Here is a 26,037-nt window from a genome sequence, read left to right on the forward strand (position 1 = left end):
ACCAACTGAAAATATGTTGTGCATCTTGAAAATCAAAACCCACCAAAGAAGAGCCCAGGCTACTGAGCAGTTAAGCATACTATATCAAGCAAGAATGGGACAACATTGATCTCCCAAAACTACAGAAACTGGTCTCCTCAGTTTCCACATGTTTATAGACGGTTCTGTCCTAACTTTTTTGAGACATGTTGCTGTGATCAATTTCCAAACTACTAAATGTTCAGAAGCACCAAGACATTATTGGATTTTTACACTGAGATGTAAAAAATGAATACCCCAAACAAAGAAAAGATGTTCCTTGTTCAACTGTAACAATTTAATCAACCATTAAAACTTTAAAGATGCACCAAGAAAACAAGCATTTAAGTGTCCTCCATGAGAAACAGATGCCAAAGTGCTCCTAAATCTAATACATGGCAAAACAGAGAGAGAAAACAGTGTACAGACACTGTGTGTAGTAGACTCAGGTGAGTTGGTCAAGAAAAAAAACCCAATAAGGTAGACAAATCAGAAAAAAATGCAGTGGACCAAGATCCAGAAACAGTAGAGTTCAGATGACTGGAAGCAAGTCTTGGAAACTGATGAGAGTCTGTATCCACACAAAGAGTGGGATGTTTTGGCAATGGGAGATTGGGCAATCTGCATTGTGTGCAAGGTATCCTCAATCAGCATGGATACCACTCCATGTTGGCATGCCTTTTCAGCTGTGCAACATCTGATTAAGGATAACTTCCATTAACGGCAACTTGACAGTAACAGCAAACATTCTTCACGATTTTGTAAAAGTTATTTGGAAAAGAAAGCATCTGCTGGTCATGGCTTGGCTAGCTTGATCACTACATCTGAACCCTATTGAGCTGGTGTCGGCTAGATGTAAAGCTGCACAATCCCAGCTCACACTGGGCAAGAGGCAGGGTACACCACAGACAGCTCACTTGATTGAAACACGCTATGAGTTGTTGCATCTATGCCCAATTTGAGAGTTTGTCAGTTAATCTGTTAACTGTCAAGTTTTGGGATTGTGAACCTATGCATGCTATATTATATTGAAATGATGAAAGGTGACAGATCCAAAAAGATGATTTATCAATTTACTTTTGCAGAGCCTTAGCTCCTCTGCGAGTTTCCCATTGGCTGTCAGGCATTCTGTCTCCAAATAGGAAACAAACACAAACTCCTCCAGGGTGGGAGGGCTCTGCTGCTGCTGCCGACGTGGGGCCACTGTGGCATGCAGACCACAGATCCGGACACCCCCAGCAGCTATGGTGTCAAGGCAGTGGTTTACATGGACATCAACAGCTAGGAGAAAGAGAGAAAAAAGGTAGGATATGAAGTTAAAAACATTAAGAAGTATTGAAATGTGTAATGTACATAGAAAGTTTTTATTTAAACGTTTTAAATGTCATGAAACCACATATCAATGTATATAGCAATACAATGATATGTTGCTATAATACAGATAAATATACTGTAGCTTAAGAAGACTAAATCTTTATTGCTTGGTATGTGATTTCATTTATCCATTAACACAGCTTATATACCAACAACTGTTTACTTTAAACACGCTTTCTGAACAAAAAGTCGGTCTTGGATTCTGAAACTGGCAGGTCAGCTAATGGTTTCACTAGATAATACATCTCTGTTTTGAGAGTATTTCTAACTATATACCTCTTACATGGTATAGACAATCTTTGGCTGGACGTAGAGTTGTTAAGAGAACCCACAGTACGTGCTGATTGTTGAGAGGCAGCTGTTAATATACTTGGAATATCCCAAATGTCCAAGACACTGTTGTGCTAGTCTACAAAAAGAAATTCTCTGTATACAATTCCAAATACATTTTAAACCACACCATGACCTATCCATTTATATGCCACTGTTGCATGCCATTTATTTTGTGTCTTTTCTCTCTGTCATAGTTGTGCTTTCCCTTGTCTGTCTCCATCTTTCTGTAACTTTCTGCAGGTATCCTCAGCCGCAGAGCATATATTTCCAATGTGAGGATACTGGCTCTAGCTGCAATGTGAGGTTACTGGCTGGGTTTTTCCTCTCCAGTGTGCAGCTCAAGGTGGATTTGCATTTGTATTATTCTTTAAGGTGATAACCTTATTGTGTGCCTTGAGATGATTTTTGTTGTAAATTGGTTCTATATAAATAAAACTGAATCAAATTGAACTGTAGATTCATGTGCAGATACAGAAATGGTTAAAAATTTATAATGAACAGAATGATGCAAAACAAACACTCACCTTGGTGTACATCGGTGTACTTGGAGACCTTTTCTTGATGGACAACTGGATCAACACACACAGAGCGGATTCTGGTTGGTAAACGAAGACTACGACCTGGCAGCCCAACAACAATCATCTGTAACATGGTGTCCAGAAAGGTCACCCAGTTTCCTGTCCACTGCAGCTTCCCACTGTCTCCTGAAATAAGCATTACAGTGGCCCATAAGCAAAACAATGTATAGAAAAAGTGAAAAATAAAAAAAATTAAAAGCATCAGTTATACCTTCTTTGTTTGACTCCAAGATGCCTTGGAAGGTCTTCCCATAGTCATAGCCACGCAATCGCAGCTCTTTGTAGATATCATGATCCGTAAGCTTCATTTTAGGGTCACCACCACTGTATGCAGCTTGCTGACTAATCAGTCTACGGAATGAATCAAGGGCTACATCCTCCAGAATGCACACCTTCCCTGGAAATCACAAGTCAACCATGAGAAGGCCAGATTAGTGAAAAGACATGGTCATTTTCACATGGTCCCTGAAAAGTGGATTATTCTTCTACACATTGTCATGTTCTCTGTTGTTGTCAATTAAAAAATCATAAAGTAATCCAGGTTTAAACTCATACCTGCCCAGATCCACACTGAAGCTCAAAAGGATATTACAGAAAATGCTATGGGACTACAGAAACTATTAATGACAAGTTACATTGTCTTAATGCAAAGCTACTCAGCTGTAAAGCACTGACATTAGCATTGTATTTAAAGAAAACAGTAAGAAACAGATATTTAAATTCAGATTTTATCAGAAAATGTCAAGTGAAAGTCTCTATAATCGTAAGGTATGTTTTGTGAAACACAACGAGGGAGTGAGAATTGTGTGTGTGTGTGTGTGTGGCGGGGCTGGGGTGACGGGGTGCCTTGCAGGTCTGCACAGGATAGCATCTATCTTTGTCCAGTCCATAAATACAGTCTCTTTTTTGCTGAAGCTTACTATTGATTCATTTTTCAATCCCTCAACTTATTCAGACCATCCTTCATGCAGGAGTCCAGTAAGTTAACCAGGGTGGCCATGGAACTAGCTAAAAAAAAGCTAAAGCCCCACAAAGTACAATATTTTGGATTGTCATTTGTGCTTCAGGAGCCACTGTTACAACCATTTAACTGGTTACGGTGCCCCTATCCACTTTAGGTGCATCTCAAGTGTTTTCTAAGCTTGTTCCTCATTCCCTTCTCAGCCCAGAAGTCATTCCAGTCCTCCACGTTTAAAGGAACATCAAGGAATGACTTTGGAAGAGTGATAACTGAGGACACACAAGACCATCCTTCACTTTTTGAATACACCTACACATCTTTTAACAAACCTGTTGGTGTATGGCTGCAGTTGATCACACAGTGATAACAGAACAAATAACAGAACAAATCTCCCAAGCTTTTATTTCATTTGTTTTCACCATCTGGCTACATGTCAGAGAATCAAGAAGTCCAAATGACAGCTGATCCAGCACTGCTTCCATCATCAGAAAAAGGTCATGCTTTCCCATGCATAATTAGTGGGAGGGATACATGGAGATATAATTGAGTCTGAGAATCAGGACAAAGAAATGTCCAGGTCATGCAGAAAATAACCAAGCTTGGATTTAATGACACATGTTTTTGCACACAGTAAAAATCACCTGGTGAGAGGTAAGTCAGCTCAGTCTAACTGTGCTTTAAACTCACGAAATTAGTCAGTAAATATCAGGTCCTGTGTGTTATAGAGATCTCAGTGTGGCTTATTATGAGATTGTCACAACCAAATATAACACAACACATACCGCTGCAGTCGGGATAACGTCCCTGAACTGTCCAAACCATTCTGCTGTGTTTTAAAACACAACTATATGGACTGCATTTTATTATCTTCATGGTATATGACAAGACATACCCCTAGGGGGTGCAGGTGCACTGTGTGTAAGATGATCAGGGATAGGAAGTGTAGAGCATAGATCTTATGTGTTTTGGAGGCAAATATGAATATGTTGCATGTGAATTTAAGTGGTGCTCCTAAAATGTTCAGTAAGGAACATCAGTGTTACTAGAGGAAAAAAGTTGGAGCCCTGCAATGCATGCATGACCAGAAGTTAAAGTGACAATAAATAAATTACATATTATGAAATGATTATGTTATTAATACAATATAGATGACTGGTGTTTGGCCTGTCCATAAGAAAAATGTCCAGAAGCAATCCTGTTTGTTTTCACTGTCAAATAGTACATGAACAAAAACTACCTACCACTGACAGCCAGGTTTCCATTCTCTGAAACCTCAAATTTGTTGGAAGCAGGCATAAGTTGCACTTCCAACTGGACAGAGCCTGAGAGGAACAGAAAGGTAAAGAGAAATGTCAGACAGAGAAGCAGAAAACCCCAACCGCTGTGCTCACACTGTGCTCACACTGTGCTCTCACCCGTCTTTGGTAGGACGGTGGCTCTGTGGATGGTGACATCCTCAAAGGCAACAGGGGTGACTTCCATAACAGCTCCCAGGCTTTTCACCAAAGCACGCCAGGCCAGCACAAGGTACCCCGTTGCTGGGTAGAGGATACGTCCATCAATGCAATGTCCAGTCAGGTAATAGTCTGTAGAATCTGGGTTTATGTCTGTTGATGGTGAAAGAAGTGTTGGACATCAAGCACACCAAGTGGAAACAAGAAATGAAAAAATAATATTGCACTTTTTTCATGATTGCATTATTAAGATGCATCTTTGCTTTTGAATCCAGTTACATATTACCAATGTTATAAATGGCTGCAGAATTTGTTCCTCCTGAACCAGAAAAACTCTCAGCTCTGGGAACATCCCAGGTCTGTGCATGGTCCCATTGTACTAAGGGGGATATCAGAGGGGTACCAACAGGCACAGGGTACTTCACAGCTGGGTAAAGGCTGTTGCCATCCACACTGATGCTAATGAGATCCACAAAAAAAAATTCTGATATTAGCAATCAAAAATGGCTTTGAAGAGCACTCAAAAAAGAAGCAGACAGTATACTTTGCTTTAAATCCCATTCAGAAAAAGACATCATCCTAAATACACAAATGCACTTAATTCAGTAAATGCAGACAGAGTGAGCTATTTACTGACCCATTCATGTAGATTTTTCCAATGTTTGAGAGGAAGAACTCCAGGTTGTTGTTGTGGCCTCTCTTCATTAGGGGGAGGATGGAACATGTGTGTTTTAGGCTACGCTTCAGAATGGCCTGTGCAGAAAACACACATGAAAATAGTGCATTTGTTTTAAAATGCTCCACATATTTATATATTCACAAATGGTGAAAACCTGGAACAGTGATGAACCTTCCCAGGAGAAGTCAGCCTACAAAAATTACTTCAACAGCAAAACAACAACTCATTCAGGTGGTCATAAAAAAACTGAATAACAACTATTTTCCTCAAGAAATTTGAGCAAGATGTTTGGGTAAATATTCTCTGAACTGAAAGTTGAACCTTTTAGAAGGTGTGTGTGTCCCGTTACACCTGGCGTAAAATTAACACAGCATTTCATGCAATGAAAAAAAAATAAGATAAAAATAAAGAAACTATTCTTCACTATATGTCATTTCATGTCACATGTCTCAGAAAAGTGAAACATCTCTTCTTGTTGCACTTTGCTTTCAATGACTTCTTGCTTGGCACCTCACTTGCAAGTTTGCTAAAACTAAATGCAAATGTGTGTAAACACATACAGTAGCTGGGCACCAAGCATAGCTGGCTTTTCAGTGACAGAATGGGTAGCTGTTGGCCTAGGCATTTATAAACATTTGTTAGAATGACCCGTTAATGTAAAATGAGTTCAGTACAGCCAAGAGTGAAGTGCTCACATTTCTTCTCTGCTTTAACTGCTTCTTTGTTAATATATAAAGTCATGTAATGCTAGGTAAACAATATGTTGAGTGTACCTGCAACAGAGCATGAGGTGCTATCTCCACCACCACAGCATTTTCAGGTACAAGGCTGAGGGCCTCCTGGAACAGCACAGGGCTCACCAGATTGTTAACATGATAGTCAGCTGAGCTATACAGAGCCAGATGAGAGCCCCACTCAGACTGAGGGATGCTCGTGCTCACCCAGCGGGATGAACGCTGCCGGGGTTCCTTGATCACCTACAGACAAGATGATATTTTATATATATTAGTTAACATTCAAAGAAATGACCGCATTGATTTTAAAGTGAAATTTAAATATGCACCACATAACATGAAATTTTACTTCTGCACAAGGCCAATTTGCTACTATTACTACTAATTCCTATAATACAATAATTATGCTAATAATATAATGTGCGTAGTACCCTGGCAGGAAAGTGACAAAATACCGTTTGACCTTTATTTTATTTATTACTGCTATTATTTCTGTTATTGTTATCATTATTATTAGTTGCAGTAGTAGTAGAAGTAGTAGTAGCTAATGTAAAATGTACAAGTCACTAAAATTGCATGAGTCATATGGGTACTTTTGGAAAACAGCAGACTTACATACCTTTGTCAGAGCATCCAGCAGTGCTGGAGCAATGGAGGCCATGTAGTAAGAATGGAAAGCAACACCAGCGCTGCGCACCTCTTTTGCAAACACTCCCTGCTCTTTCAGTTCGGACACAAATTTACTGATTGCATCCTGATAAAACACACACACCACATGTATCAAGACACACTACCCATCAGCCTACATTACTTTAAGTAAATGTAACCATGATTATAGCTGTTGTCATGCTCGTACAGCTCTACATATTTTCCACAGTTTATCTTTGAGGTACTACTGTATGTCTGTTGGTACGCAAGTTAACAACTAGCTGCTGGTTAACTACTATAGTAAACTTTCTTCTTTGTTGTTGCCAGATAAAGTTTGTATATTCATCTAAAAGTGAAAGTACTGCACACTAGTTTTTTTAAGAATATTTCTAGCCACAGAGCAGGTTCAGTGTTGTCACTGGCTACGGTTTTCTGTATTAGAAGACGATAAAAGACAAAGTCTGATAAAATGTTTGACCTGAGGACCAGAGATGGTGACGGTGTCCTCAGCATTATGACAGGCTGGAACAACTCCCTGAGGACACTGAGCCATACATTCTTCCCAGGTCAACCCTGGGACACAGACAGCAAGCACAAAGTTAAACAAATGTACACAAGCAGAGTTTGAAAAAAAAAAAGTTGTCTATTATTTTCACCATATAATGAGGTTCCCTTGTCCAGTCTAATGTCTAAAGTCTTTTTCCGTGGCCCATGTTCACCATGGTTCTGCTGGAGGATTTGTCCATTAAATGAAAAATCTCCACTGCCTGCTTGGGGGGATTTTGGGGGTTTTATTATTATTATTATTATTATTATTATTATTATTATTATTATTATTATTATTATTATTATTTACCATACTGTGTAAAGTGCCTTTATATCATTTTGTTGTAATTTGCCACTATATAAACAGAACTACATTGAATTGAATTGCACCAGACTTTGACATAGGCTCTCCTGCTTTATCAAAATGATGAGTAAGAATATCTATTGTTTAACTACTGAACTATCTATTGAACTATTGTTCATACAAAGCCCCTCAGATTCAATAACATCTTTGTCATCTGATTAAATATTTAATATTTTTTTCCCCAATCTTATCTAATTAGATAATTGGCTTCCGAACATTTAGAGAAATGCTCGATAGCCTGATCTAGTGCTGGCATGACCCATCTAACAAGTTGCAAGTGGCACAGATTAAGACCTTCAAAACCTTGGCTCCACGTACAAATAATTATCTCTTATCTTGGCTATAAGTTTATCGGACAAGTTTTGACCGTTTCTGAAAGACATATCAATCACTGCGTTTACATACACTCAAGAAACCTAGGTACTGGAAATCATTGTATAAATGCAGCGAAAGAGTAATCGGGTTTCTGTAAAGAGACAGAAAAGACGGTTCCTGTGCTTTTTGTTACTTCCATTTAATTTTTTTTTTTTTTTTTGGATACGTGTGTCAGGGGAGGTGACTGAGAGTGACTGTGAGAGAGACACGCAGACACGGTAAACAGGTTTCCCGTTTACATGACAGTTAGGAAATCAGCTTTCTCAAGAATACACTGTAACCTAGTTACTTGAGTGCATGCAAACACACTAAATTAGTATTCAATATCAATATCCGATGGAAACCCATGCAAAGTGGTAAATAATCACTGCTGTCTCTCTCTCTTACCAACTGCAGCCATGCCCCCTGGAGGAAGGTTGGCCTCCTTGATGCAACGCCCTCGCCAATAGGCAGCCAGGATAGCTTCACCGTGGCTGAGGGATCCATCAGCATAACCACATGCAAGTTCTCCCACTGAATGTCCTATGATGCCATCAGGCTGAAGACCCATCTTAGTGAGCAGGTCAATCTGAGCTATCTGAAACAAAGTGAGTCATAAAACACACTTGGACTTAGTTGCACATCTTTTTGCTTTTCTGTTTTTTAATTAACTGTATTCAATAAAGCAAACCCTATTTTGATATGAAATAATCTAGCCTAAACCCAAATATTTGTATTCCCAGCAAGTTCAATCATCAGGCAATGATCAAACATACTGTAGATCATCAGGCATTGTGAAAACATTTTGACAATGCCTGATGAGAATTATGAAGACTGTTAGACAAGTTAAAGTATTGTGTAAAGACTCACATATGAAGATGACACAACCTTTACTACATCAAACATACTGTTTCCATACTACCTGTATGGCAGCAAGCCCCACAAAAGCATGCACAGTGTCTTCAAAAGTGGCATCGTCTGCCTCCATTAGCAGCTGAGACACGACCAACCCGGTGTCTTTCAAGGCTGTGTCTGACCGTAGGATGGATTCTCTAAAGTCTGGCAGCTGCATGAGACTCCGGCCCATACCTGCCCACTGTGTGCCCATACCTGTTATTAATGCAACAAAAAATTGAACACCTTAATCCAGCCAAACATCAATTACCAAAAGGTGCCTCCTGTTTGAAGAGGTCAGAATGTATCAGTAAACCCATTACAGTTCTCAATACTTACAGTTATAGTAGGCAATACCAGTGTTCACCAATCCATAATAATGTGTATCAATGTTAAATATACTTTGAACATTCCCAATAATCCCCATACTGACAACTTGCAGTCTATTGCAAAGCCAGATTGTAATATTATGGTTTTGTTGAATTACAAAAATAAATAAGGGATCAGTTTTTTCATTGGAATTCTGAATACTGAAAAAAACTGCAGACATCTTGCAAAATCTCTGTATCAGTCAAACTACAATATGGAATGTCATCTACCTGTTCATGAATTTTTTTGATCATTCACCTGAACAGATGTACCAGAGTGGCCTTGTAGAGGCCTGCACTTGCTGCACCTCCATGAAATCAATCGCAGAGCCAACTAGAGCATAGCCTCGGTAGGGCATACTAGCAGTGGGAACTTCAGACACCTCATTCAGCAAAGACAGGAAGCTGTCATCTGCAGTATGTTCCCTCCCCTTCTGGAGTATGGTCGTCACTGCAGCTTCTGTGCGGCCACAGGCCTGAAGCAGCCTAGGAACCATCCTGGGTGGTATAGTCAAGTCAGCTGGTTTCTCAGCTGGACGAAGAATCACATGAACATTTGAACCACCAAATCCAAAAGAGTTAATGCCTACTATGCCACCCCGGATGGGAATAGGCTGCTTAACCACCTGAACTCGACCATCGGTGAGTGCAGGAATGTCAGGGTTAGGACTACTGAAGTGTAGATTGGGAGCCCAGACTCCCCGCTCCAAAGAAAGCAACACCTGTTTCAGACAAAAGAAATAAAAATATAGACAAGGTGAAAAGCTTGGGGGGAACTTGGGGTCCAGTGTGCCAAGGACAGTGTGAAGAAAACGACAACCCACGTAAAAGATTACTTGTATAGTACAAAGTGCCTGTAGACGACTAAATAAGTTACTTTTTACAGTGTATTTCTTTAATTAAGGAAGTTTGTGCTGCAAAAAGAAGCTCTGTGACTGTCTGTAGCTATGTGTGTGTCTCTCTCTCACAAAGTCACCTCCACAAACACACGTATCAGAAAAAGAAAGAAAGAAAAACAGAAGAACGCAAGTAAAAAGAGCTCAGATATCAGTCTATGTGTCCACACAGCTAAAATATGTGTACTGTGCTTCCAAAATCAGCCCAGGGCAGAGAAGGAATCAGATTACCCTTTTGCTGCCTGTATACTTGGATTCTCACCTTTGCCAGGGCAGCCAGACCAGAAGCTGGCTCTGGATGGCCCATGTTGGACTTGGTGGAGCCAATAAGCAGAGGTTCTCGCTTTGAATTGCAGAATACATTGACAATGCCATTCACTTCCTGTGGGTCCCCAACCTGCATGTAGAGAGCAGAGATTCTGCAAAGGTAAGACATTTCTGAAACAGATAAGACAGAAGTCTACGAGGGGGAGTACTTCATTTTTAAAATAAAAATATACAGCATGTTTAATGTCTTACCAACAACTGTCTGATGCAAACAACAGCATATAAAGCAGCCTAAATGTATGATTAAGAAATGAGACAGCTGTATGAACTGACTTTTGTTCCAGTGCCATGGGCTTCAATGTACTCCACTTGTTCAGGAGTTATATTTGCCTCTTCGTAGAGTGACCGAACCAACCGCTGCTGCATCTCACCAGATGGAAATGTTACACCTGTGGGGACCAAGAGTAGAATGGCAGATGTATCCTGTACATATAGTATTTAGGCACAGCGGTAATTACTTACCATTGTAAAAAATAGGTTTTCTTCACCAGGGAAAAACAACCCCAATCCCAAAAAAGGTGGGATAATGTGTAAAATCTGCACAAAAACCAAATGCAATGATTTGCAAATCTTAAATGAAAGGTAAATGAAATTAAATGTATGTCTCAAAAAATTCTGCAAACGTCTGGGAGCTGAGGAGACCAGTTGCTGGAAGAACGTTGTCCCATTCTTGCCTGATGTAGGATTCCAACTATTCAATAGTCCTGCTCTTTGTCATAATTTGCAATCCAACACGAATATTTTAAACAGGTGAAAGCAGCATTTCTCGATTATGTTCATATATATTATCCCCAATAAGATCAGAAGGAGGACAACGAAGGGATGCAGGGATGGCAGAAAACAGCAAGGAGGTAATAAAGAACGCAGAAGAGCGATTCGCAGAGAGAAGGTGAGAAGATTTAAGCCGCACCCCCCTCTCTGATTATGAGCAATATGAGATCCCTGGACAATAAGATGGACGAACTGACAGCTCTGTTGAGGAAGAAGAACATTTTGGTTGTGTAAAGCTGCTTTGTGACAATGTCAATTGTAAAAAGCGCTCTACAAATAAAATTGAATTGAATTGAATTGAATCAAAGTCATCCTGAATGACAAAAAGAAGAATTCAAGTCAGGAGACAGGGCCAGTTCTCCAACATATTTTCTATCTTAGTCTGTGTCTGGAGAGAGTTCCTCTTGTGTGGAAAAAGTTGTGCCTAGTTCCTGTGAATTAGAAACTTCATCCCAGTGACTACAGACCAGTGGCTCTGACCTTAAATATTATGGAAGCTTTTAAGAGGTTGATCCTGGAGTCCCTTTGACCTTTGGTCAAACCCTCATTTTACCTCACTCCAGTTTGGAGTGGATGATGCCATCATACATCTGCTCCATCGCACCTACAGACACGCCTGGGGGCTTAGTGAGGATTATATTTTTTGCTGGGAGAGAAATTAAAAAACATGCAGGTTAACATTCCCCTGTTTTCCTGGCTCATGGACTACCTCAGCAGGCTCAGGTCCTTTAATGTCTGCAGCACCATGTTGCAGATGTTTTATGAGTCTTTGGCAAGTGTCATCTTCTATGCTGTTGTTGTTGTTGGTTGTTCATTTGGCCATTTCAAATCCACTGTGGCTTTGTACAGATTCAAGAAGATGAAATATGGTTCCTGTTCAAATATGTATATGAGTCTTGCTTCCTGACATTAGTGGCACGTGTAAAATTTACAGCAGCTGAGGTGTGGATCTGTATTTGACAGACAGCAGTTATGGTGTTTGATTGGAGCTGGGCTTGAGGTGCAGGATGGGAGACAGAGGCAAACTAAACAAACTAGACACAAAGAGTGGTACTAGAAAGTAAGGAGCCAACAAACCATTCATTGACTGATTCTAAAGAAACTAATAGAGTAGATAATTTTACATGTCACATGATACTATTCTTGTGTCCAGTGAAAGCATGAGAAGCATGTGTATAGAGCTTGCAGGTAGTTAGGTTGCCGCCTTACCTTGCTCTTTGTATCCATCTGTGTTGTTGCCAGCATTGATCACTGTGGCGTAGACTCTTTTAGCCATGGTTCGTTTGGTCAGCAGCACTGCCACTGCTGCCTCAGAACGGCAGTATCCATTTCCTGGCCAATGGAATGACAGAAATATAAATTATTGCTGCAAACATATTCAGCGTGCATTAGCAAGCATACATAATGTCCAATACACAGTTAAAACAACACAACAATAAGATTCTCTCTAGGCAAACAATAATGATACTTTTGAATACCCATTCAGAAACTGAGAAAAGAAGAAGAAGAACAAGATCATTGATGCAAACTGCAGGTTGGATTAAGTCTGTTAAAAAAGAAGACCTAAAGCATGCTTCAATGTGCTTAAGTGCCAGATCTTATTTTTATGTCACTTTCTTACATAAATAATGTACTGTTCACTTAAAAATACTTTATTCTTTTTAATGGTAAGGACAAAAAAGTCATTAGCCAGACGCCAAGTAATCAGCAACTAGTATGCCAGTGAGGACTTGGTTCTCAAATAATTAAAAAATAATAATTTCAACCTGACTAAACTGCAAAAAGGTTCTTATACTTACTTGAGCAACAGATTTAAAAACAAAGCTTTGTTATGCAATTGTTAATTAGTGAGAGATGGTAGATAGATCATAATACTGTATAAGGGAAAAGAGATACCGCAGAAGTCCTTAGCCATTTTAACTAGGGAAAGTGATTACGGTTAGCACCATAACCACTAAGCAACAGGGACCCCTTGCGACTTTCATTTACCTGATGAGTCAAATGACTTACAGGACCCCTCAGGACTGAGCATGCCAAGTTTCATGAACTGCACTGAAGTGTTTGGTTTGAGCAGCAAGTTGACCCCCCCTACAAGGGCAGCCTCACACTGGCCATGGCGAATGGCGTGAAAGGCATTTTCTAAGGCCAGCAAGCTGGAGGAGCAGGCTGTGTCGATGGCAGTACTGGGGCCTAGAGGAAGAGAGGAGAGGAGCGTGAGTGCATGTCTACAGTGCAACACTGAAGTGATTAATGCAATATTGCATCAAAAATTATAATACAATAACACGTCAAAGTGAGCCATTCTGAACAAAGATTAGCTTTGCTTTTGGTACATCAATTTTCTACACTGTGGTATTGTTACTTTTATTTGAGTAAATGATTTTCCTCTTCCATTACTGGTGACAGTAATTATACTGTAATAAATCTAGTGATTTATTTGTCAAAAATACCATTAGAATCAGAAAGCTTATGACCAGTGAGATTTCAACTGATCAGACTGTACATGGGTTAGGAAAGTCAGACAAAAAATGTGACAAAAGCCCAACAATCCTTAAGCAAAATATGTCCATGGTTTGGAATTCATTCCTATACCTTACCATAGTTTTTATCAGGCCAATTGCCCATTATGTTCTTAACGTGGTTAGAATAAGCTAGATTCTAAATATCAAGGTAACTATCAGTATATCTTTTGTTACACAAAACAGCTGACTGTGTTTAGTCAGATGAAACAGCAGAGATGTCTCGATTCCCCATCTAACCACAAGCTACCTAGCTGGTATTGATATGAGTGTATTTTAAATATATCTGTGGAGTGCCCCTGGTTTTAATCCAGCTGAGGACCCCCCCCCCCACCCCCCCACCCATCCTGTAGCAGAGCTTTTGGAAGCTGTTCACTCACTATTTGCATTATTCATAACTACCTACTTTGATTAGCTGAGGGTGTAGGCTCCCATGTTTACCATCAGTCAATCTGAAAACAATCTAATGATTAATTCAAATTCTCTAGTCTCATTGTTCTAATGTTATAGTGTTGTCTGTAAACCAGAATCCTATGCAGGATTGAAGGTAAAGAACCTGCTGTTATACAACTGAGAAGTTTTATTGTATTAGCTTACACTACAGAAGCTCTGAGATGATAGACATATGGCCACTTGATGGCAGCACCGGAATCAGGCATGCACTGTTGCAGAAAGTGGGCACCACAGTGGTGGCAGTTAGTACTGTAGCCTCACAGCTAAAAGGCCCTGGGTTCAGGTCAGTCTGTGTGGGTCTCCACTGGGTACTCCAGCTTCCACAGCCCAAAACCTGTTACCAGCTCCCAGTTCAGGTTTGGGAGGCAGACACTCTCTCTATATTTAGGACTAGGCTTAAACCTTTCCTTTTTTATAAAGCTTATAGTTAGAGCTGGCCCAGGTGACTTTGAACCAACTCTTAGTTATGCTGCAATATATTAGTCTGCTGGGGGACCTCCCTTGATACACTGAACTTCTCTCCTCTCCTTTAGCCATTCAAATGCCATTGCTTTTAATTAACTTTGTGTCTTCTCTCCGGTAGTAGTGGATTCTCCTCTCTCTCTCTCTCTCTCTCTCTCTCTCTCTCTCGCTGTACTTTTCTGCAGGTATCCCCAGCCTTGGAACTGTATATTTCCAGAGTGCAGTTACTGGTCCTACTGATCTGCCCAGTGTTTTGCTGCTTAATGTTGTTGTTTTTTGTTGACTGCTGTACGTTCCCCTCTCCTCCTTTCACTCAACCCAACCAGTCGAAGCAGATGGCCACCCACACTGAACCTGGTTCTGCTAGAGGTTTCTTCAGTTAAAGTAACTGTCGCCCAGTGCTTGCTCAGGTGGGATTGTTGGGTTTTCTATATACTTCTATATACAGTTCTGTTTTGTAATCTTAAACCTTGCACTGTAAAGTGCCTTGAGATGATTAATTTTGTGATTTGGCCCTATTTAAATAAAATTTAATTGAAAAAATCGAATGTTATGTCAGGGATGACCAACCCTGGTCCTCAAAGGCCACTGTCCTTCTGTTTTTTTCAACAGTTCCTGCACTACCTGGATCAGGTGTGTTCAGTCAGTCAGTGCTGCTATAAGGGCAGGCCAGTTGGAGAATAAGCAGGACAGTGGCCCTTGAGGAGCAGGGTTGGTCACTCCTAAGATAGCTGGGATTGGCTCCAGCAGCCCTGTGACCAATAACAGGAAAAGCAGTTAAGATAATAGATGGACTGTTGTAGGAGGCAGTTCACAGTGTTGTCTTGCACCAACATTTTGGCACAGCTTCTACTGCATTCATGTTTACGCCATCCTCCACAGAAAAATTTGCATGATGATTTCTTTAATGCATATGCAGTAAGGTAGCACAATGCAATTCCTCTGGAAGAATTAATTACCTGTACTATGTGTACTATCTGTTTTAACTAATTTTGTGTGTGTGTGATGTCTGCTTTGATTAATGAATTTTATTTTTATTTTATTGTTATATTGTGTATATATATTATTCTTGGGGGTTTCCTTAAAAAAAATATGGGATCTGAAAGAGTGTTCAGAGTTAAATAAAGTAAGCATTCTTAACTAAGTGCCTAGATATTATCAGACCAGCATCAAACTTACAGGCAAAGAATTGTGTTTGTTGGATTGAGTGCCTACCACTGAAGTCAAAGAAATAGGAGATCCTGTTGGCCAACATGGCCCGCTGGCAGCCGGTCATGCTATAGCCCAGTAGCTCCTCTGGATCTCTGCTAAATGCCTCACCAGCCTCTGAGCCACTCACCCCGATGTAGACACCTGTCTTTGTTCCACGCAGTGTGGCTGGGTTCAGTCCTGCATCATAAAAACATTTAATTTTCATTTCAAATTTTAGCTTACATTTTATCAAGAAGCCTATTATTTTAAAAAAGAATTCACAATCTGAGACCTGTCCAACAAATATTTACTTAGTTCAGTAGCCACGATTTCTAACCACATTAAACTATTTTACTGTGTCTATGGTAAGTTTTTCACAGTTTCCTCACCTCCATCTACAATGGCCTCATAGGCAATTTCCAACATGAGACGGAGCTGGGGATCCATAGTATTGGCCTGTTTTGGGTGGACACCAAAAAAAGCTGCATCAAAATGGCTGATGTCCTTCAGTTTACCGTTCCTCTTTGGAAGACCATATAGACCTAGAAAACAGCAAAAACAGAATAAAGTCATTTTGAAAATCATTTCTCACAATTCTTTATATGTTAATTAAAAGTACTGTTCACTAGTTTTGTTCAGTTTCATTAGTGGGTTAATTAGTTTCTGTCTAGTTTTTTTTCTTTTCATTTTTTTCCTTTGTTTCACACCCTTAGGAGCTATTACCTGAAAATACATTATCTTGTGGAGGCGAGGCTGACCGGTTAGGAGACTTGGCTGCAGCCAGCTAGCCTAGCTCTCTATAGTGATCTTTACCAGTGCTGTTTCTGTAAAAATCTCAGAGACACTATGTCTAATCACGTTCTCAGCCTTGATGACTTAGTATTGGCCTCAAGTAATACTGTAAGAAATCTAGGAGTTATCTTTGATAAGAATATCTCCTTCACTTCATACATAAAAGAAATCTCTAGAACTGCCTTTTTTCACCTGAAAAACATTGCTAAAATTAGGAGCATCCTGTCCCAAAGTGATGCTGAAAAACTAGTCCATGCATTTGTTACTTCCAGACTGGACTATTGTAATTCATTATTAATAGTTTGTCCCAATAACTCACTAAAAAGCCTCCAGTTAATCCAAAATGCTGCAGTCAGAGTTCTGACTGGAATTAGTAAGAGAGATCATATTTCTCCTACGTTAGCTTCTCTCCATTGGCTTCCTGTAAAATCCACAATTGAATTTACAATTCTTCTCCTCACTTATAAATCCCTTAATAATCAGGCTCCATCTTATCTTAAAGACCTCATAGCTCCATATCTTCCAAGCAGAACTCTCCGTTCTCAGACTGCAGGTTTACTTGTGGTTCCCAGAGTTTCCAAATGTAGAATGGGAGGCAGAGCCTTTAGTTATCAAGCCTGGTTCTGCTGGAGGTTTCTTCCTCTAAAGGGAGTTTTTTTCTCTCCACTGTTGCCTAAAGCTTGCTCAAATGGGATTATTGGGTTTTCTATATAATTCTGTATACAATTATACTTTGTAAGGTCTTAAACCTTACACTATGTGCATTGAGATGACTTCTGTTGTGATTTGGCTGTTGACTATTTGAATTGAATAGTCCATTGGCGTACATACGCTCTTGCCCTCATGTTACAAGGTGCATAAGGGGCAAGTGTAGAATAAGATTTAGCTCTCTGGGATCTAAAGGTTGTAGGCCATAGCTACACAGACATTAGAAAAGTGAGGCCAGTTCCTTTATTCTTGCTTTAGACTGAAAACATTTGGGTTTGACATCAAAAGATGAATATGTTCTATAAGAAAAATATCAACATTTCAGCTTTCATTTGCAGGTGTTTACGTCTTGATCCAATAAACAATTTAGAAGATAGCCCCATTTGTTTGAACCTAACCATTTTTCATGTGAGCTTTCACTGCAGCCTCTTTTAGTTGTTTATTTTGGGTGGTTACTTCCTTCAGTCTCCTCTTTACCAAATTCGCTATAGAGTTTAAGTCTGGAGACTCACTTCCACTTCTTGCCCCCCAATAAACTCTTGCTGCATGATGAAGGATCTCTCACTTTTGGTTGCATCTTTCTTTAAATTGGCAGACAAAATATTTCCGTAGACTTCTGAGTCCTTTTTGCTGCTGCTGCCATCACGTGTTACATGATCAATGAAGATTATTAAGCCTGTCTCTTGCATCTTCTGGTGTAGCCTCTGTGCTTTTGTTCATTAAGTTTTCTGTGAACAGTAGACCTATACCTTTATTCCTGCCCTCTGGAGGTTGTTGCTGATGTCATTAACAGTTGTTTTAGGGTCTTTCTTTTCTCACAATGTTTCTATTGTCAACTGCTGTTGTTTTCCTTAGTCTACCCATTCGGCATCTCTTACTGAGTACACCAGGGGTTTCTTTCTTCTTTAGAACATTCCAAATTGTTGTACTGGCTATGGCCAATGTTTGTGCAATAGCTCTGATTGATTGTCCACCTTCTTTCAGCTCTTTTTCATGTTGGCTACACCTCTTAACTATAAATGCAGTCTGAACAGGCAAAACTCAAATGTGAAACTGATCATAGAGATTTAGTGCAATTCATTATTTGAATAATCAATGTAAAAGAAAAAGTACACACCTGGGCAATATAACACACCTGTTAATCACATTTTCCGATATTTTTGCTCACATGAAAGGACACAAACACCTGGAAATGAAAGCTGAAATGTTAATCTTTTGTCTCAAATTCATCTTTTCCACCTAGATCAGTTTGTTTTTATTTTTTAGTTGTTAATCCATTGTAGGTAGCAAGTGTGGCAGCTGGGAGGGTTTGCTCCTATTGGTTCTAATTCAAATTCTGCACTCTGCAGAAACCTCTCAATTTATGCTGCATAATGAGAACGTAGTCGCCTCAACCTTTTTGCTTGTTACACTTCAACTGCAGTGGAAACGAAAAACAGTTAATTGAAACGTGAAGCCTACTTGTTACTCTCAGCATGATTAAGTTTAATTAGTGTGTTGTCTGTCACTTCTCATTTTCATTATTTATTTTTTTTCTTTCACTATGTTAGGACCTTTTCAGGCCATAAACCTCTGGTTGCTTTCCCTTTTATATCCCCTCTACTCTCCCATAATGCCTGTTGTGTGGTCTCAGCAGTGACAGCTAGCCCAATCCAAACCTTTCAGCACATGTAAGTGAGTGCTCAAAATGGTTGCCAGGTACTGAATGATGCTTTTTTTTTTTTTTTTTTTTTTTTAGAGGAAAAAACCTCTAACAAGAGGGGACAACGTTGGAAAAAGAGTACTGTATAATGCTACTGACACTGACATCTTCTCTTTGAAAAACTGAATTAAAATAAATGTAACATGTAAACAGCCTATATGTGAAAGTCTTTGGCACAGACTGTCTTGTGATGTAGATCTGTGTCAAAGACACAGATGAACAAAAATCTGGTTACTTTTATTCAACCAACAAGTTTTGGTTGACCGGAAATGACACAGGCTTCTCCCAAAAGATAATAAGACGATGTACAAAAGGCATCCTTGTGGATTATTATTATTATTATGAAACAAAAATTGTTTGGCCACAATGATGTAGCCTTCATTTGGCGTAAAAAAGGAGAAGCCTTCAACCCTAAGAACATCCTCCCTATCAAACATGGTGGTGGGAACCTAATCACAGTAAACGGCACCATGAAAAAGGAGCAATACATCAAAATTCTTAACAACATCAGGCAGTCTGCAGAGAAACTTGGCCTTGGGCACCAGTGGACAAAAAATAGATAAAAATATTAAAGTTTTGCAGTGGCCCAGCCAGAGTCCTGACTTAAATCCAATTGAGAATCTGTGGAGAGAGCTAAAGATCAATGTGATGGCAAGGAGACGCTCCAACCTGAAAGGTTTGGAACTCATCGCTAAAAATGAATGGGCAAAAATACCAGTGGTGACATGCAAAAAGCTGGTCAGCAATTATAGGAAGCGTTTGATTGCTGTTATAGCCAATAAAGGCTTTTCTATTGATTACTGAGAAGGATATGAATCATTTTGGACATGCCACTTTTTGCTCAAATGTAAATAAAAGATGAGTAATAATTTTTTTTCACAAGGATGCCTTTTGTTTATTGTTTTATTATCTTTTGGGAGAAGCTTATGTAATTTCAGGGCAAACAAAACTTGTTGGTTGAATAAAAGTAGCTCTAAGTTAGAATTTACCAGGGGTATGAATATTTCCGGGCTTTACTGTATGTATTATATCCTGAATATTGTTAAAACTGGCATATTACAGGGACTACTGTGCATGTAAATATACAAATTTACATATGGTGTTATGATACAGACAAATAGAATAAAGTTACTTTTAAAATAATAAAGTATTATACAACTCTTTTAATTGTACATGTTGTACATTTAACATGTTGCCTATAGGGCACAACAACTGCCAGAAACAAGTTTACATTTGTGATGATGAAATAATGACAATAAAAAACAATGTGCCCTATTTACTAGCTTTGCACGTACTAAATCATTTTCACAAGCTGATCTACTAAGAGTTTGCATTGAGGATTGTGTCTTTCAAATGACTAAAATAGGATGAGGAGAAATCCAAGAATGTGCCAAGAATGCATGTTTGCCACTCGTCACACATATTTGGATTAATAAAAGAAAAAAGAAATGCAAACAGATTTCCAGCCAGTCACAAGAAAGAGCAACGCAATACCTGCCATGCCAAAACTTGGCAGCAAGGAAAAGCATCTATGAACAGATACAAATCACACATCATAAATGTTTACAACTAAAAAGTAGCACAGTAAAAAGGCTGTTAGCATTTTAAAGTGAGAAGAAGAGTTGTATCTTATCAGTAAGTGATAAAAGGCTATCAAAACTCTGAGGTATCACAATCAGAATTATGATAGCCATAAAACCATGACTGTGACAACCCACACCATAGTGAAGAAGCTGCACAGTGCCACAGTGGTCTCCATATTCTCCACAATAAAACTTTGTTAATCTCTCAGAACTAATGAAGAAAAAGAAATGACTTAAAATTTGCATGCTGGTGACCTGGGAGGTGAACAAACATTCTTAGTTCAAGTCGAAGAAGACTTGAGCATAAAACAAATAAACAACAACAATTACATCAATCATTCCTTGTGCCAGAGCACACTGGTTGCCTAATGATTTGTGTGCGTATTGTGTCCGACAGGGGGCCTTGTCTAACTCTCTCCTGGTGTTTCCTGTATGCCTCTCTACTGTCAAACTGTCTAATGACAGTTAAAATACCCCAAAATTATCTTTCTATGGGTGCTCCTGAGATGACTACAGAGCAGACGTGTTCCTTAATGGCTCCTCAAGGCACACCACATTTTCTTAGTTGAACACCCTTAACTTTGCAGTTTAGGCTCTAAATAATTCTTTGTCCAACAAAGCACAGAAATGCATTTCTAGTTTTGAAAACAATCATATCCAACCTAATGTAGAGTCTCACCTGGTGTCCACCGCCGGCTGTCCTCTGTCACCATGTCCACGCCACTGATGAGGTTTTCCCAGAATTCTTCTAGGTTGTTGGACTCCGGCAAACGACCCGATATACCTGCTACGACTATCTCATCCATGCTGAATTACTGTGAAATTTAGAGAAAAAGAAGTCACTAATTGGTCAAGAATAATAGTTTTTATACTGATTGTGATACATGTGATTAACATTAAAAAATGTATTAGCATCCCTGCACGATTGTTGCTTTAGTTTTATCATGTCTGACATGTTTTGTTTTCAAATGTAACACTAAGAATTTCTCACACTAAACCACTGCACTATTCTAATCACATCATCATATTATTTAATAACATCCCAAGAAAATGCTTGTACTGAAGAACATGATCTGCATTAGAAATATATTCTAGATACCAAATCTTAACCAATATATTAAAATATAATTCTAATTTCTACACCCATGCATGGTTTACTAATTAGCTGATACTGAGGATAGTTGGTTCAGTGAATGCACAACTGGCACTTATGTCTGACTTTTTAAACAAATAAACCCTAAACATGCCCACAAAACATATTAATTTCATTTTAAACTCAGCTTAATAAATTACACTTAAAAAAAAATAAAAAAATATATATATAAAGGTAAACTGGTATACAGTACTGTAGTGCTATGTTTTTTCAGCATCCCAAGTTGTGTTTTCCTTTACAATTGCTTTGTGTTCTCTCTACAGTACTACAAAATTCAAATACTACATATTTTATATGGAAATTATGCTGAATTTACATTAATATTTATGTTACAAAATTAGTAAATTATAGTGTTCTTAATAATTTTGCATTCAAATGCATGAAATATAAATAAATATAATTACATAAATATGTATTGCCACAAAAAGAGTATCTGGTACAAAACTGAACTGAAGAGTACAGACAAAGAGGAAAAATATGCATAACTACTAAACAGACGAGAAACAAAATATGTGGAACAATCAAGCGCCTTGAAATTCATGTCTCTTTAGCAGCAATTCAAAAGTACATTAAACACATTTCAGTATTGAAGAATATGTAATTGTATTGGCGTTGACTGACAGGTTTGCAAATTTGGAGTCTCTCCAAGCACGCATGACAGAGCACTAACAGCACACAATGTAGTCCGCTGATTCTGTGTACATGAGTATGTGTGTCTTGGTCTTTGTTCCTGTTTCTATGCAAGGTCTTTTCATATCAGCAGGGCACCAACCAATGAACTGTCAGTTAGGGACAGAGCTACCCTAAATTAAATGATGTCACCATCTCCATGAGGAGCTGTCATCTTGCCACCTATCTGAGACTACTTGCCTCAAAACGTAATGTACACATTATGAGCAACCAAGCAAAAGCCTAAAATTAATTAAACTTTGGAGGAGATATACTGTAGGTGAAAGTGACTGCTGTACAGTACTTGTCAGTAAAATCTATTTTTCATATAACCCTGGAAATAATCATTACACTGTCACATTTGGTACTGTACAATGAAGAAATATTTACTTATTAGTAAAATACTTATTTAATTCCACACTAGATCTACTGTAGGTCAGCTATCTAATTGAAGCTAGTTGTTGCATTGATTATGGGAACACGATATTTACTGTATAATTGGTCTTGTTATTATAATGTTAATTATTGTTATGTTTCTGCTTATTATTAAAGAGATCAAATTATTTGTATAATTATATACAATTAACTAAAACTGTCCAACTAGCAGTAAAGAACACAGAGATATTTACTAAACCTCGATCAGCTAAAGGTTCACCACCTGTAATACATTACATGGCACTGATGTTATACAATTTAGGAATATGAACAAAGCTTAGCAATGACACGTTGATAAAAAGGTCAGTTTTAAACAATCTGAGATATGGTAGTGTGGGAGTGGAAGGTGCATTTTTCTATTTGTCTCTATTGTTTCTTTTCTTTGATGGAAATGTAACAAACATAGGCCACGAGAATTAGACTGTTAAGTCAGTCAGTGTGACTGGCTGACCTGGGCCTTCTGTGGCACAGTAGCTGAAAAAACAAAACACTTCATACAGTGACCTGGGATTAGACCTACTATAGCACCTTCAGCACAATATGTAGCCTTACCTGACCCAGATCATGCACCAGCTCCTTACACATGACTGCAAGCATTAAGGCAGTTGGGCTGGTCAACAGACATACAGTTACTGAGCTCTCTCTAAACCATGCCCCATCTCAGCCACATGCTGTACTGAACATCATTCTAATTATATTCAATATACTGTATGCCTCATTGTAGACCTTTGAGCCCAAACATTCGGAGTAAGACTGCTTTAAGCAGCACCCTTAACAAGACCAGACTTATCCCACATCCTCGTGCATATAACATGAAAGAGGGAAGGTGACAATGCCAAATTCTACCATTACCACAAATGTAGTATCGTTTTCTACACAGTGAATAGGATAAACTTGTTCCTGTTGAAACCAGTGCATTTAATTTCATTTTCAATTTCATTTGACTTCAAAAGATTATCACGTGTATACCGTACATTGTTTTGTTGCTTAAGTGACTACTTTTTTTCCTTTAATTAGTGTTATTTTTTACATATATTTGTATATTAGTATAGACAAAACTCAACCAAACAATTACTGCAGCAGGTTTAGTCATGTAATGTGAGGCAGATGTCTTCCTGTAAGGTGTTAATCATAGATTATCATTAGTATCAATCTATTCTATATATACAAGCACATTCTGGCAGAAAATTCATATTATTATTTCAATAACAACAGCCAGCTGGTGTTTCTACAAGCTTTATGCTGAAGTAGCTACCACAGTTTTAGTTTATATAAATATAGTTTATATTATAGGAAAGGTTTCATTGATGTAAAACCCTAATCTGAGTGAGATGAAGGCAAATGTCCAACACTGAGGGTGCTGTGGACAGAAGAACAAGCACTGCAGTTGCATCATTGAATCCACCCTTCACACAGTGTTTACCACGCTATATTTTACTGACATTTCTAACAGCTAGTTATAGTTCAGTACAGTAAAAACAGAACTTCCTTAATGGCCTGATGACTACAGGGTGTTGCTATGCAAATTCATCAATCTTAAATCAAGTTTTTACACCTAAGTTGCCATTTCATAGACAGTGTTTATATCCTACAATACAAAACATACATTTTGAGAATATGAAACACTGTTGCTGTATTATCTATATAAATTTGACATTGAATTAAATCAACTAAAACCGATTAGCTCTACAGTAACGAAGCAGACAGATGATTTGCATCATTTCCATTCATTATTATATATTATACAAATACAGCCGATCATATCAAAAATGTCCAGTTAGACTGTGTTAAGGGTTAGGGTAAAGTATTAAACGCCACTTTATTGATTAATATCAATGTTACATTTAGTTTAGTATTACCAGCTTCTGTCTCCATTAATCCTAGTGAAACCAGCAGCTATGAAGGGTTCTAGTGAAAGGTACCTGTGTTGTCCCAGTCAGTCTGATGTCCCTGAAGAAATCCCACTTCCAACCAGGAGGTAAACTGCTGTCGCTCGTTCACTCCTTAGTTACTGTTCCTTACTGTTAGTGTAGAGAGGAACTGCACTCTGTGTCGCTTCCTTCTTCTCTTTCAATGAATCTGGATTCTCTGATGAATTTAAATGCATCTCATTGTGTGTGGCCACGCCACATGGGCTGACAGCTTGGCTCGGTCGTGCAGTCCAATGAGAAAAGAGGCAGGGCTCCGGGATCCAGCCACTGATCGTCTTTCGCAGAAAGCCTGCGTGTAGATGTTGCGCGGGGTCACTGGAGTTCAGTCTCCGGTGTGTTCATCCAGTTGCAGCACCCGGTAGCACGGTCGGTTAGATGGTAGACATGTACCGGCTTATCAGCCGTGGGGCACGTGATATTCACTGACAAAACACTTGAGTATGCGTGGACCGTGTGGGACTCTAAACTCACCTACTTCAATATTAACTGCAATATTTGTTTTAGTCTGGACCATCATACTATACTACTAACCATCTCCAAAATCGTGTACTTTTTATTAACGGAGATTACGTTTTATTTAATACAATAGTTGAATTGTAGGCCTACCCTGTCCTGTTATCACTTTTAGTTAAATAATCACGTAGAAAGTAACAGTGTATATGGGCATTTAACACCTTTATCACGTTCAATCCCACTGAACATGAAGGACGACAGAACCATTACAACACACTGTCACAGTAAGAATGACGTATTAACTGACCAATGGCGGAGCGGGGCTGCGATGTTCCTCAGGTCCCAGTCAACGGGAGGGTGCTGTTCAGCAATAGGGTGATTCAAAGGCGGGGCACACGTGATGACGCTACCAGACAAGCTCGTCTGACTTCTTGGGGTTATTGCAGTTCATATTTGGCTATGCACGATGTAGGAACCTGAGATTTTCCCCACTGACCTAGTGTGGGAGCACAGAGATAACAGACTAAAGGCACACACTGACTCTGTGATCATGCTGAAATGTAGTAGCTTTCCTCTATTCTAAGTAAAATAATTGTGTATAACAGAAATAGCTTGCTTATGGAAATTCATTTCACAGTCTATATTTTTTAATAGAAAACAATGTTATAGACCATGTTATTTTACAGA

The 26,037-nt window shown here is 38.9% G+C and overlaps 1 protein-coding gene across 1 annotated transcript in view; it reads right to left on the reverse strand.

Moving 5' to 3' along the window:
* fasn (fatty acid synthase) overlaps positions 1 to 25,169 on the reverse strand; it is a 46,634-nt gene extending 21,465 nt beyond the window's left edge. The window contains 21 exon segments of the mRNA XM_026350698.2: positions 1,096 to 1,299; positions 2,250 to 2,429; positions 2,515 to 2,700; positions 4,506 to 4,586; positions 4,680 to 4,871; positions 5,005 to 5,177; positions 5,356 to 5,471; positions 6,171 to 6,374; positions 6,751 to 6,885; positions 7,258 to 7,352; positions 8,452 to 8,641; positions 8,966 to 9,153; positions 9,565 to 10,027; positions 10,464 to 10,598; positions 10,802 to 10,917; positions 12,509 to 12,631; positions 13,289 to 13,489; positions 15,949 to 16,122; positions 16,314 to 16,466; positions 21,389 to 21,524; positions 24,889 to 25,169. Of these exon segments, the coding sequence (XP_026206483.1) occupies positions 1,096 to 1,299; positions 2,250 to 2,429; positions 2,515 to 2,700; positions 4,506 to 4,586; positions 4,680 to 4,871; positions 5,005 to 5,177; positions 5,356 to 5,471; positions 6,171 to 6,374; positions 6,751 to 6,885; positions 7,258 to 7,352; positions 8,452 to 8,641; positions 8,966 to 9,153; positions 9,565 to 10,027; positions 10,464 to 10,598; positions 10,802 to 10,917; positions 12,509 to 12,631; positions 13,289 to 13,489; positions 15,949 to 16,122; positions 16,314 to 16,466; positions 21,389 to 21,515 (3,436 nt within the window). The 5' untranslated portion in view covers positions 21,516 to 21,524; positions 24,889 to 25,169.
* Between the last annotated feature and the right edge of the window lie 868 nt (positions 25,170 to 26,037).

The sequence above is a fragment of the Anabas testudineus genome, chromosome 19, assembly GCF_900324465.2.
Source record: "Anabas testudineus chromosome 19, fAnaTes1.2, whole genome shotgun sequence".
NCBI classification, from domain to species: domain Eukaryota; kingdom Metazoa; phylum Chordata; class Actinopteri; order Anabantiformes; family Anabantidae; genus Anabas; species Anabas testudineus.